Source organism: Xenopus laevis, chromosome 2S (genome assembly GCF_017654675.1).
Source record: "Xenopus laevis strain J_2021 chromosome 2S, Xenopus_laevis_v10.1, whole genome shotgun sequence".
NCBI lineage: Eukaryota > Metazoa > Chordata > Amphibia > Anura > Pipidae > Xenopus > Xenopus laevis.
This window is the reverse complement of record NC_054374.1, coordinates 44,883,564-44,897,959: the sequence shown is the minus strand read 5'-3', so window position 1 is coordinate 44,897,959 and position 14,396 is coordinate 44,883,564. Positions and strand designations below refer to the sequence as shown.

The 14,396-nt window shown below is 38.7% G+C and overlaps 1 protein-coding gene across 1 annotated transcript; it reads left to right on the top strand.

The window, feature by feature from the left end:
- The first annotated feature begins 2,427 nt into the window (after positions 1 to 2,427).
- Positions 2,428 to 14,082, top strand: tshb.S (thyroid stimulating hormone beta S homeolog). Its single transcript, XM_018249167.2, has 3 exons — positions 2,428 to 2,765; positions 7,370 to 7,532; positions 10,124 to 14,082. Exons 2-3 carry the CDS (start codon positions 7,371 to 7,373, stop codon positions 10,385 to 10,387), a joined length of 426 nt encoding a protein of 141 aa, XP_018104656.1. The 5' UTR covers positions 2,428 to 2,765; position 7,370; the 3' UTR covers positions 10,388 to 14,082.
- The last annotated feature ends 314 nt before the right edge of the window (positions 14,083 to 14,396 follow it).

The following is a 14,396-nucleotide window of genomic DNA, read 5'->3' as shown; positions in this document are numbered from 1 at the left end:
GATTGAAGGTGTGGTAAGTAAAAGTGCTGTATTTGCAGAGATGGGTATCTGACAGCATTTAGACCAATATAATGGGAAATAGACATGTAGAGGAGGTCCAATTATAGTGGCTCTTTCAGTTAAGTGAAGATAATTATTTCATAATGCATTGACTATCTATGGTGTGTATAAAAATCCTTATCTGACAACTGTCTTTTTGCTTCCTGATTATAATCGTCATAGTTAAGAGCCACTACCATGTCCCCACAGCATCCAATAACTACATAGAGTTTACTGAGCATCTGATCACATCAAATATCAAAAATGGCACATGGTAAGATTTGTTGCTCATGGTTGAATCTACACTACCGCAGGCAACAAATATCCCAATAATAACATCCCCTTCACTAACATTTTAATAACATTAAATGACATTACTCACAGTGATTCGGCTTAAAGGAACAGTAACATCAAAAAATAAAAGTTATTTAAAGTAAGGAAACATAATGTACTGTTGTGCTGCACTGGTACAACTGGTGTGTTTATTTCAGAAACACAACTATAGTTTAGATCAGGGCTGTCCCTCTGGCGTCCCACTGGTCGCATCTGGTCCGCTACCCCCCCTGCGTGGCCCCCACATGAAAGTCTGCCTGCTGTAATGCTTTACCTTGTGTAAATTTTAAAATGTATCAGTACTGAGATTAACTGGCCCCTGCATTGTTTACACCTCAAATACAGACAGGCCTGGATTTGTGGCAAGGCAAAATTTTACGGACAACATGCCGCCCAGCTGCATAGTAAGGTGCACTGGGGACGCAGAGGCTCATGTGTATGTGGACACACAGGGGGTGGGACGTGCACAGGAAGGCAGACAAGCAGGCACTAGGACCGATCGGCCTCAGTGCGCCACTGAGGAAAATCCGGCCCTGAATACAGACAGTAAAATCCTGCATTGTTCACATCTGTAACACCTTTATTGTTCACACCTGTAAAGCCCTTTGCTGTTCACACATCAGATCCTGACTGTAAGTGCCCACATTGTTCATCTGTTCACACCCCAGACAATGTGTTGGAGGGGCAGCAGCACTGTGTCACTGTGTAAATGTTTAAATTGGTGTGGCTTAAAAGAGGAAGCGCTCAACACTGGCTTCCATTATCGGCCCTCCACAACGTAGGCCAAAAAATTCCAGCCGGTCGGTACCACAGAATTTAGACTGCTGTGTAGCCATGGGGGCAGCTATTCAAAGCTGAAAAGGAAGAAAAGGCACAAGATACACAGCAGATAACAGATAAGCTTTGTATTATTCAATGGAATTCTTCAGAACTTATCTGTTTACTATCTATATTCTATCCTGTGTTTGAATGGCTGCCCCTATGGCTACACAGCAGCTTGTTTGTAGGCAAGTTTTGGTTTCATAAAAACCAGGTGTACAGCCAAACAGAGACTCCTATAGGCTGCCAGTCCATATAGGGGCTACCACGTAGCCAATCAAAGGTCATATTTGGAACCCCCAAATAACTTTTTTCATGCTTGTGTTGCTCTCCGACATCTTTTACATTTGAATGTGGCTCACGGGTAGAAAAGGTTGGCGATTCCTGGTCTAAACTATAGTTGTGTTTCTGACGCAAATACAACAGTTTAACCACTGCAAGGTAACACTATTTATTCAGTCCTTTTAAAATAGTCTGGGCTTCGTTCATGGCAAGTGGAAAATTACTTAGTACTTCACCATGCAGTCTGTGGTCCCATCAGTTAGTAGCTCTTAAGTCAGACCATGTATGGGACAGATTTCAGATTGTAGTACATTTTTAGACAAAAATTCACCCTGTGTGCTCAGACAGTGAATTACAACTAGAGATGCATCGAATCCAAGATTCGGTTCGGGATTCGGCCTTTTTCAGCAGGATTCGGATTCAGCCGAATCCTTCTGCCAGGCCGAAACAAGTCCTAATTTGCATATGCAAATTAGGGACGGGGAGGGAAATTGTGTGACTTTTTGTCACAAAACAAGGAAGTAGCCATGGTATTCAGCCGAATCTTTCGCAAAGGATTTGGGGGTTCGGCCGAATTCGGTGCATCCCTAATTACAACCTTTGCTAATGCTTATAATATGGGACTGAATCAGCTGTTTTTCCTTCTGTGAAAAATCGCTGGTGAAGAAACTGTTGAAGTAACATTAGACTTAGCTTACCCAAACAAAAAAATCACCATCCGCCTATGATTAAAGTGGCAAAATTATATTTTCACAGGCACTTTAATACCATCGCTTTTTAAAAACCACATTTATTTTTAAAAAACACAGCTTTTTAAATATGATCCATAGTGCAAGTCTTACCTCACTGAAACAAGCAATGCCACAGACATACAATACCCTACAGACAACAAAAACACAACTTCAAACAAACATTCTACAGTTTCACTAGGCCATATGTCAAAGATGTAATCAGTGCTAACCGACATGGTACATTCAGAGCCTGCACAAGGAAGCTGAGAGTATCAAAATCATTTACTTGAAATGCTGAGGGGGTTGAAAATGCTGATTAATTCAACCGAAAGTAATTAGTGTTAATTTGTTTTACTTTACTTTTTTCCAGCTTCTCTTCCTCATCTGCTCCGATTGAATTTTCTGCTGCTATAATGTGAATTTTTTAAAAAGATAACTCACAGATAAGGAAGCAATATTTTAATGCAGATTAAAGGCGCTCAAGGTGGAATTAGCCAGTAGGGTATAAAATGTTGGGCTGCAGCTGCTTTCATTTCTATTGCTGTTCTCAAACTGAATCAGGTAAGAAATAAAAAGCTATTTCTATATATTATAAGAATTCTTATATGTATTCTTATGTGAATAAATATTGTACCCTCTTAGGTACAAATATGTATTAATCAAGTCTGCAAAATTAGACAGTGACTGCCAATACCAGGCCTTATGTAGAGAAACGGAAGCATGAATGTATAGTAGTTGTTACCTATTGCTGTCTTATATAATAGTATATTGATTCCAGAGTATGGTATTTTGTAGCTGGCTTCATTTAGCCATGAGATATAGAAATGGGCAGTTGCCAGATATTTGGGTGTGGGGATTGTTATGAGAATATAACCTAGAGAGATGTCCCAGCCTGTTTCTTTAGGTCAGGATAAGCTGTTACATTTAAACATTATACAGCTCCGTGATGGAAACAGGTTAATCCATTCTAATGACTCGTGTGACAGTCCTGACTTTGACAGCTCAAAGTCACGAGTCCTGGTTTCCTAGTGTAATATCCTGAGTTTCTCTTTCATTCATTCCCTCCTTCATTAAAGCCAGAAAAAAAGCTACAACGTTTCTGAAACTTAAAGGGATCCTGTCATCGGAAAACATGTTTTTTTTCAAAGAAGTGCTGCTCCAGCAGAATACTGCACTGAAATCTAATTCTCAAAAGAGCAAACAGATTTTTTTATATTCAATTTTGAAATCTGACATGGGGCTAGACATTTCGTCAATTTCCCAGCTGCCCCTGGTCATGTGACTTGTGCCTGCACTTTAGGAGAGAAATGCTTTCTGGCAGGCTGCTGTTTTTCCTTCTCAATGTAACTGAAGGAGTCTCAGTGGGACATGGGTTTTTACTATTGAGTGTTGTTCTTAGATCTACCAGGCAGCTGTTAACTTGTGTTAGGGAGCTGCTATCTGGTTACCTTCCCATTGTTCTATTGTTTGGCTGCTGTGGGGGGAAAGGGAGGGAGGTGATATCACTCCAACTTGCAGTACAGCAGTAAAGAGTGATTGAAGTTTATCAGAGCACAAGTCACATGACTTGGGGCAGCTGGGAAATTGCCAATATGTCTAGCCCCATGTCAGATTTCAAAATTGAATGTAAAAAAATCTGTTTGCTCTTTTGAGAAATGGATTTCAGTGCAGAATTCTGCTGGAGCAGCACTATTAACTGATTCATTTTGAAAAAAGTTTTTTTTCCCCATGACAGTATCCCTTTAAGGCTTTTGGCAGAGAGCCCAGAACATTCAGCACCTGCACTTAGATCCAAGGGGAATGGAGATTTTCAGCTTAAAGGGCAAATCACCCTCATTAGCAAAAATCCCCAGAAATGTGTTCAGACTTTCCATAACCTGCCAAATTTTGTAAAATGGTCATGGTATTTATGGGGTGTGGCCACAAAATGGACGTGGTCAAAAAAATGTCACCACACTGCATACGGCAGAACTTTTTGTCCATCTTTCCAATTTTCAAATGTTGGGAGGCATGGTTTTAGCATGCCACATACCCAAATTCTTAACTAATAAACCAATATCACAATGATTTTAACTTCTGAATGAAGAACTTAACCTCAACAAGATAATAAAAATTTTGGAACATGGCTAGTTCTACCATTTTGTAACCCTGAGGTCCTGAGTTCAGTTCTAACCAAGCCATTAATTACAACTTGTTTGTTTGTTCTTCCTTCTGCTTTCTCCCAGACTACGAAATCATATTGGCAGCTTAATTTAAAGGGACACTGTCATGGGAAAAAGTGTTTTTTTCAAAATGTATCACTTAATAGTGCTGCTCCAGCAGAATTCTGTACTAAAATCTGTTTCTCAAAAGAGCAAATAGATTTTTTATATTTTATTTTGAAATCTGACCTGGGGCTAGACATATTGTCAGTTTCCCAGATGCCCCCAGTCATGTGACTTGTGCTCTGATAAACTTCAGTCACTCTTTACTGTTGTACTGCAAGTTGGAGTGAAATCACCCCCCTCCCCCCTGCAGCCTAACAACAGAACAATGGGAATGTAACCAGATAGCAGCTCCCTAACACAAGATAACAGCTCGCTGGTGGATATAAGAACAGCACTCAATAGCAACATCCAGGTCCCACTGAGACACGTTCAGTTACATTGAGTAGGAGAAACAACAGCCTGCCAGAAAGCAATTCCATCCTAAAGTGCTGACTCTTGCTGGAAGCACATGACCAGGCAAAATGACCTGAGATGGTAGAGTGAATTATTTGCATTGTAGACAGTGTAATTTAGAAATAAAAACTACACCATAAAAATCATGATAGGATCCCTTTAAGAAAAAGTGTGTTTATGTATGTTTCAATGTAACATTTGCTTTAAACACATTGTATAATGCTATAGTATATGGCTACAATCTTGCATGCATGGAATGTACACAATAGCTCATTAAATTCGAATCCAAGATGGAACATCCATGTAAGCGTATGTTTTACAATCTGAATTTCTAGATCCAGAGAAACCAGAGCTTTGGCTCTAAGAAAACAGAACTGCTACAATGCCTTTGCTGCTACCTTACTAAAAATAAGGCAAAATAGCTTAAGTTCTATAAAATATCACAACTAGGGATGTTGGAACACCAGGAGTCCATGAATACCCTGATCAGAAAAAGGCAAAATGACTGACATAAGATAGATATAAAGTATAAAGTATAAAGTAACCTGCCATTTCAACCTTGTGTATAATTGGTTGCCTGGCCATCTATCACTGTTCCATAAGATTTTGAGCTACATTGTTTACGGTCATTTTATCTTTTTTTTTTTTAACCATAAAAAACATCTTGTCGCACAGCTTCCCACCTGGCTTATGCACTCTCAGGCTCCCATACCTAGCATAAGTCTGGATATCCAATGGATAGCATATAATCCTTGGTCCATTCACTGAACCCGTCAAGTGAGAAGCTCTATTATGCTGAATACATTTAGGCTCTGAAAAAGTAGATCTGACAATACTCAGAAGGACATTGTTTTGCTTTATAAATCTAAATTTGAACAACATAAGTCTTAATTTCCTGCTGTCTACTATAAAAGCCCATATATCTGCACCCCTAGTGTTAATTACAATAAATGCATCTGTAACCCCACCTAGACTAGGCTAGACCTTGTCTGGCTAGGAAACAGGCAGAGCACCGATTTGACCCTCTCTCCACAGGATGGGCATTTGCTACATGAAAGGGTGAAGAAATTGTGTTGTGCAACTACACCTCACTTTGCTGCATGACTAAATAAAATAAATGGATGCCAGAAGATTCTTGAACAAACAAATAACAAGCTTTATTCTCTGAAAGCACAAATCAGGGTTTTCATACTCACAGTCCTTGAGGTTTATCACATACATGTCAGATAACATCACAGCAATTCAGAGCCAGCACCTTGTGACATACCTGGGGAGATAACATACCACATTGCTAGATGCAACATCGGGATCTTTGTACCATGACCTGAATCCCCACACGTTGGATCAGGTAAATCACTGATCTCAAATCCCTATGAGGCTGTGATCCCTACACTACAGGCTAGACTTGGCTGAGGGGAGAACTACCCCCTTGCTATCCCTCCTAGAAGGAGCACAGGCTGCTCTTGCTTACTAGTTCTATCTGCCTCAGTTTCCTAGAAAGTGCTTTACAGAGAACTACCCTGTCCTGACTACATCTCATTCACAGGGTCCCTGTATCCACCACTTCACCAACGGCCTTGCCACCCTTGGGGCCTGCCCTTTACTGGGGCCTAAGCTCCAGGCTGCCAGTGCATCCACTCCCTCCTGGAGGGGCAGGGGAAAGAGGAAGCTCCACCCTCTGCCCAGCACTATACTGAAATGTGACAGGAACTTAAAAACCCATAGGGGAGTGTTAACCTAATGGGTCCCTACACATAATTATATAAAAACATGTAATTAGAATTAAACAAAACAGGTATTGTTTGTCCATATATTGCAATATATTCAAGGTGGCCTATGTCATCCTAAATCATCCCTGGCCTGATCAGTTCTACACCCAACTTGCATCTGATTCATTAAGAATTAAATTGCTTCATTATACATTTTTCACAGGGATTTAGTTTTACCTGCAACTTAGACATTTTTTTAGTATCTTTAGTAGCTTAAGGCACACAAATGTCTCTTAATACATTGATGGGTTGAGTGCAGAGGACTCTTGTTTTTGTCTATATGAACTTTGTGGTCACAGCCTCATTGCATCCCCGCCTGATGGTTTAAAAATTAGCAAACATTAGGTAAAATAATTAACGGTTCAACATTTTCATTGAAGTCACTATAATGATATGAGCATGTTCCAAAATAAGTAGATTTAGTAGATTCACACACTGTTTCTTGCACAGAAGAAATGTATGGCTGCAGCAATATAAAACAACAATAGATATTCAAAGATAAGTTTCTTTATCCTGAGAGTTTCACTCTGGAATCCTAGCTGACAAGAAGGACAAATGGAAATATTTATCATGAAACCAGGATATATGTTCCCCTATGTATGCAGAAAATGGCTATTACTATTTTTTTTAGATTTTTTTTCATTACAATTCACTTCAGAGCATTTTGCACAAATCAATCTTGTCTATTGCACCACTTTATGTTTTTTTTTTTTAAATAATTGTTTTTCTTTTTCAGAATGGGAGCTATTTTTGTGACAGCTTTGCTTTTCTGCATGGCCATTGGCCAGGCTGTCTCAGTCTGTTTTCTAACTGAATATACCATGTATGTGGAGAAGAAAGAGTGCGCTTACTGCCTTGCCATTAATACCACTATTTGCTCAGGATACTGCATGACAAAGGTATATTTTCTGTTTAATTATTATTATTATTATGTGTGTGTATATATACACAAAAGCCATGACTATCCTGTTAATTGTATCTTTACAAATGGCTCTTCGTGATGCCATCTGCTATAAATGTAGCTCAGTGATGTAATTTTTTATGTCATTTTTGACACTACCCTAAAAAAACCGAAAAAGTGTGTATTATAAAAAAAAAGTACTCCTTGTTGGAAAATATAAGGATATTATAAGGATATTGGAAATATAAGGATATTAGAAGTAACTTCGGAGTTCCCTGGTCATGAGACTTCTCGATGACATAATATGATTATATATTTTACAATAGAGGGCACTTTATTCACTACATATGCTAATGAACTTGATGCATCGATTAGAGTACAGTACAAGTACAGTTATGCAACATTTTATCCAGAATGCTCGGGAGTCTATGGGAGATGGCTGTTCAGGGCTTTCTGGAAAACGGGTTTCCGGATAATGGATCCCATCTGTATATTTAAATGCTATTCCCTTAATTTTTGCCACTGCATTTTGTGTAAGGAAATACTTTAGCTGCTGTAGTTTTTCGCAGGCTGTAACAAAACATAGGAAACTATCTTTACCAAGTCTCTGGCTATCTACCCCCCTTGTGACAGTGTTACTGGGCAGCTAGACCACGTCCCTGCTAAGAATTATATAGTAAATGTCTATAAGTAATAAGGAAGATTATGGACATCCTGACCTTGATAAAAGTGAGGTTATAGCTTTTAGGATTTCTTGACTTAATACTGCCTTGATCAGAACAAGGTTATACATTTTCTTGAATTACTCTGGCATAGTGCCAGTAACCAAGTAACACTTGTTTACATTCAGCTTAACGTTTACTAAAAACACCATCCTAAATGGCCTTACCTTCAGTTACTTTAGTCAGCTCCACTGTTTCAAGAATACAGGTAAAATATCAATATATTTAGGACATGGGGGAGGCCCATTTATAAAAAATATCGAATTTCGAATTCATGTGAGTTTTTTAAAAACTCCCATAAACTCCCATGAACTTCGAAATTCGACCAATCGAAATTTATTTATTATTTAAAACTCGGGTGAATAGGATTGACCTGAAATTCGAGTTTCCGAGTAAAAACTCGATCCGAGTTTTATTCTCTGACAAAATACTCGAATGTCAGGAAGGCTGCAAACAACTACAAATTTATCCTTGGACATCTCGCATTGACTAAAACAGCAATTCGGCAAGTTTTAGGTGGCGAATTGTTGAATTCGAGTTCTTAAAGGGCCAGAGTATGATAAAACTCGAAAATCAAATTCAAATTTTTTGAAAAACTCAAATCGAATTTGAATAACTCCCTAGTCTAATCTGACAGTTTTGACCATACAATTTAATTTTTTTACTTTCAAATTTTGAATTCAACCCTTGATAAATCTGCCCCTAAGACATTTTGTGCATAATGCTACTAAAATGCCCTCCCCTTTAAATATTTCAATATATATAAGCTGGCCAACTGCATCATAGTTATCCCTGGTCTGACCTCACTCACTTTCATCTGACGCATTATTTCTTTAGAACTCACTTTTGCCTTGGCACAAATAAACACATTCTTCACATATATCAGAGTGCTGCTTCGTGATTGATTTGGATTACATGATTGATTGAGCTCAATTACAGATGCAAGCGAATTATCCAGTGAGAACCCTACCAACACATCTCAGTTATCTTGTGTCATCAATCATACTGTGAATGCAATTTGTGCTACTTTTATTATGTAGTCAAATATCAGCAGGATGGTATATTTCTATGTAGGTGTTTGTTGCTAAAAGCAAATGCTTCAGAACTAGGGGACAAGGGGGCCATGGCCCCCCAGAAGGGGTCAGGGCACGGGAAAAGCTTTGTACAACAGTGAAACCTAAAATAAATGTAAAGCCTCTGATTAAATAAAAGACAGTCCCATGTCCCATTTCCATTGGAGCTTATAAGGGGGCAAATTTTTTTTGTAGGGGTCCTGAGCTGGAAAAAGTATGCTACTGAATCCAACCTTAATGTTACTGGACTATAACTTCCAACATGCACTACACCATATTCATATGTTGGATTCTGAATAGTTTTGCTGAATAGTAACCTTTGCAGTAACAGAGCTGAGAAAGGGTCCACTTTAGCCCAGTACAAATAAAGCCACCAATATGGGTTATCAAAAATGAATAACCTGTTTCTTATTCATATAAAATAACAATATGAATCCCCACTAAGCTGATAATTTGTTTATGGACCCCTTTCCTTGAATTAAAAACCAGACAGGTGCAACCCCCAGAGAACATATTCAGCTGCTATGATATATAACGTGTTGCTTGCCAATATGTGTTGCTTGCCAATATGTGACTCACAGCATGATTGAAAATGGCCAGCAAGCAAAGTATTACAGGTCTAGAATGACTTGATGGAATGGTATTGAATATATATATATATATATATATATATATATATATATATATATATATATATATATATATATATATATATATATATATATAGTATATGCATATATAAAAAGATAACATAGTACACTGATGCTAACAGTGTTGTTTTATTTCATTCCTAGGATCCAAATCTGAAGGAAGGACTGCCTAAAATGCTCATGTCCCAGAAAGCCTGTTCTTACAAAGAATATATCCATAGGACAGTGACCATTCCTGGCTGCCCAATGCATGTGAACCCGCTCTTTTCCTACCCTGTAGCTATTAGCTGTGAGTGTGACAAATGTAACACAGGCTTCACTGATTGCATCCAAGATACCATCAAAATCAATTACTGTACAAAACCATTCGAGCCTCAATATCTCGGCTTCTCAAACTACATTCAGTAAAAATGTGTTTCACTTGTGAGTGGTGCATGAAAATATTTAGACTAGAAACGCGGTTGTACAGATTATTGAACTTTCTATGTTCCCCATTCTTATTCAGTGCTTTTGGGGCACATTACCACTAACATAGAATAAAATTATTACCAAGATTGATTAACATAGGTTTCTACACTGTTTTGTGGCAAATAGTCACAACTGGTATGAAACTTTTTTTTTTTTTTAAATAAAAAACCTTATTTATGAATGACAAGGTGCAAAGAGCTAGAAAATGGGTGTAAAATGTCCTGTTTTGTTTACATACATTGTGCACAGCTCTTTATGCTCTTAGAATGGAGAGTAGAGTTTTGCCTGACTCTAAACATAACACTGTCTGCATCTGGTAGTGCTGCATTCAGGGTGGTATGTGGATGTCTCTAAGAACCCCCAATTTAGCACTCATACAGACATGCAAGTTAAAGGAGAAGGATAGGTCCATTCTATTGGGGGTGCCAAATGTTAGCCCGCCCACCAAGGATACCCCAGGCCAGTGCTCCTGTTAGCAGAAAACTGCACCGACCTGGGGTACTTGCTTATGCGCATTAGAATTAAAAGCCTAACTTTAATGAAAAAGCTTTATCACTCTATTGTGCTCTACTGTGCAGGCATTTGCCACAGGATTTTGGAGAAAGAAGAAGGGAGGATGCTAAATAGTGCTCTGTTTTGGGGTATCATTGCTCGCCTTTACAGTAATATGAGGCAAAGTTACAAAATAAGGCAAAACCATTTTAAAAAATAAGAATATTCCCAATAGGAGTTACTGTATATGTTGTCTTAGGAAATCTGCCCTATACTATATAAACATTTCTGTACAATGCTAAAGTTAGGACAAAGATGGGGGATGACAACTGCTTGCGGTTAACAGGATTATCAGGAAGAAACAAGTGCAAAGTGTAAGATGTATAAAACTACACAAACAATATAGAATTCTAGTGGTTAGTGCACAGGTCTAAGGTCTTCTATAAACTCCTGCAACAAAACATCCAAAGGCAAAGCTCTAATGAGCACGGGGATGTCAAAGTATATTTTTATTCCATATTTTCTCATGTAATAAAGATGAAAGTTTTTGTTTCTAAATATTTAAATGAGAAGGAAAGGTGCTCTTTACTAAGGGGTGCCAAAAGTTAGTGATTGTATTCACTTACCTTACACCCCAGGCTGGTGCTTCTATCAGCAGAAAACTGCACTGGCCGGGATTTTCTCCAATGAGAATCACAGAGAGATCGGCTTCCTTCTTCTTCTTTCCTCCCGCGGGTGTGCATGTGCTGTAGAGTGAAAAGCTGAACTTTAAGACGAAGATGGGTATTTGGTTCTACTGCACATGCGTCTGCTCCGGGAAATTGGTAGAAAGAAGAAGGAAGCTGATCGATTGATGGTGCTCGCTGGAATAACCCCTGGACCATTGCAGTTTTATGCTGAGCACCGGCCCCAGATGTGAAGTTAGTATTTATAATCATTTGGAGTGCCTAATTTTTGGCACCCCCAATGAAATATGCATTTCCTCCTCCTTCAATAGTAATAATCTGCTTCCAGACAAGATCAGATTTGAGATTGTGGGGTTACAGATTTATTGTTTGAATTATATTCAGATCCTGTTCCATTCATCTTTCATTCAGACTAGGGGAATTAAACCCAAGCAACCATGTGGCAGTTTCAAATCAAACAATGGAACTGTAGAAGAAAAAGTTCTAAAGCAAAAGAAATAATAGGGATGGTCCTAGAATAATTCTGATTAATAGTGATGGTCCTAGAATAATTCTGATTAAGCCATTAAAAACTTACAGTAAAGGTTAAAAAGCGAATCCCTTAATTTGTCTTTCATCGTTAAATTGAAATTTTATATATATATATATATAAAACTTTCGGAAAAAAACCCCAAAAAAAATCTTAATTTACATTGATGATAATTAAACAATTGCTTGTTTCGTTGACCATAAATGCATGTATAAAGTAAAAGAATTTACAATAAAATGTCTGATTCTTAACTTATTAAAGGGCCCATAAGACTCGACTCGTCTTTTACAACTGCTTTTGCAGTGTCATTTTTCCCCCTAACAATGCAGGTTTTTTCCCCCCAGAATACTATTGTGGTTGTGTTCAATGGGGGCAGTTGCATCTGACATAATTGTGGCCAGTCAAAATGAACACAAAGACACATTCACATGAATGGGATGTTTTGGAAGCTATAAGGGACGGCAACTGGGCAAACTTAGTGCCTTTTATTACATATAGAGGTAAGGAATTGCACCAGTGCCTGTGGCAATGGCAGGTGTATAGTGCAACTGTGTAGGGCACAAGGGAGTCTTGTACTAAATATCCATCACAGTAAACACAGGGCTGTCCAGTGTTCCCTAGTATGTTCCCAACTACCAACCCTATTGTATTCAGCACAGAGTAAGGCAAAACTTGTGTTAAGTGTCCTTGTATAATCGTCTCTAGCCGGAAATGGCAGTAAGCATGCTTCACCACATGGGGAGGTGAGAATCCTGGAGTAGACGGCACTTGCAGGCAAAATGTGTGCATTTTTCTACACTTTTACATTCTCAATACACAGCTGTTGCAAAGTAATTTGAGGATCCAGAGGGAACATGAAGCAAGTGGCTAGTATCTTACAAACCCGGCAAAATGAGCTGTAAGTGATTAGACCCCCTACTTCATCAGCTTCCAAAATAAATCTAATTCAGTGAATCAAAGATAAAGGTTAGATCAGCACACCCCATCTTAATAATAGACAAGAGAGAAGGCCAAGGGCATATGGAGCGTGGGCTCTGCTGCTCTCAGCCTCCATATTTTTTTCAGACTTGGAGAAGCGGATCCTCCACATCTCCATAATTGTTATTATTATTAACATATATTTTTACAGTGCCAACATATTCCACAGAGCTGTAAAATAAAGCGGTTTATACAAAGAACATACAGAATTATGTACACAGCGACCAGTAACCAATACAAAAGGTGAAGAGGCCCCTGCCCAAAAGAGAACCACTTCTGATTACATGCAGGTACACAGAGCAGAGTGGAGGTTGGCCTGAAAATGCCTGCTTTCGTGTGTGTTTGGGCCCACATCCACCTACAGTGTGTGACTGCACAAAAGTGCATCTTATTCAGATAATTGAAGATGGGGCACGGGGTGGATCCCCTTCTCCCAGCCTGAAAAAAAAAAAGACACAGGTTGAGTCCAACGCTCCATCTGTCCTTGGCCGAAAGAGTACCGATGTAATCACAATTCATATAATAATATAAATAATGATAGCTTGAAGATTTACAGTTCATTACTGTGTCTTAACTGCAGATGAAAAATGGCATTGGCAAGTAGTTGTGATATTAAATATATGTAATTGCTAAAATGTAGGAATACGGAAAACTCTGTAACAGCAAAATGATGTAATCTGTATATCTTTGTATCTATTACCTGATATTGCTTATGTTGCTAAACCTGATTCTAATGAACAAGATACTGTTTCTCATCCTTGCAGCCCTGTAACCAATGATTTAACCTGTTGATCAGCATGGAAAGGATATCACTAAGCATGTATATGAGTATTTTATCTTTCTTGAAATGTATTTCTCCGCTACCTACAAGTATTACCTAATGCTTTTGTCTCCACAGTTCCTCTGTAAAACATTTAGGCAAAAATAAAGGTTTAAGTGTTGGCATTGAAGAGTGTATAGCCTAATACAGTTGGAATGCAGTGATCACATAACATTATTCACACAGGCTGCAGTTACCTCAACAAACCGCAACGCTGGGCCATATTTATATTTAGGGGTGCCTGTTTTTTTCGTTTCTCTGTTTTTTTTTTTAAAACCCTCCCCACCCTCCACCACAGATTTCCATAGGAAATATGGTGACGGAGCTGAGGGGGTGAGGCAGAGCCACCATCAGGTGGGTACAGGGGGTACAAGTGGCCCGGGCCTGAAGATGTGCCACCTCCATCCCAAGTCCCGAATAGCTGAAATGCAGAAGTGCCGAAAG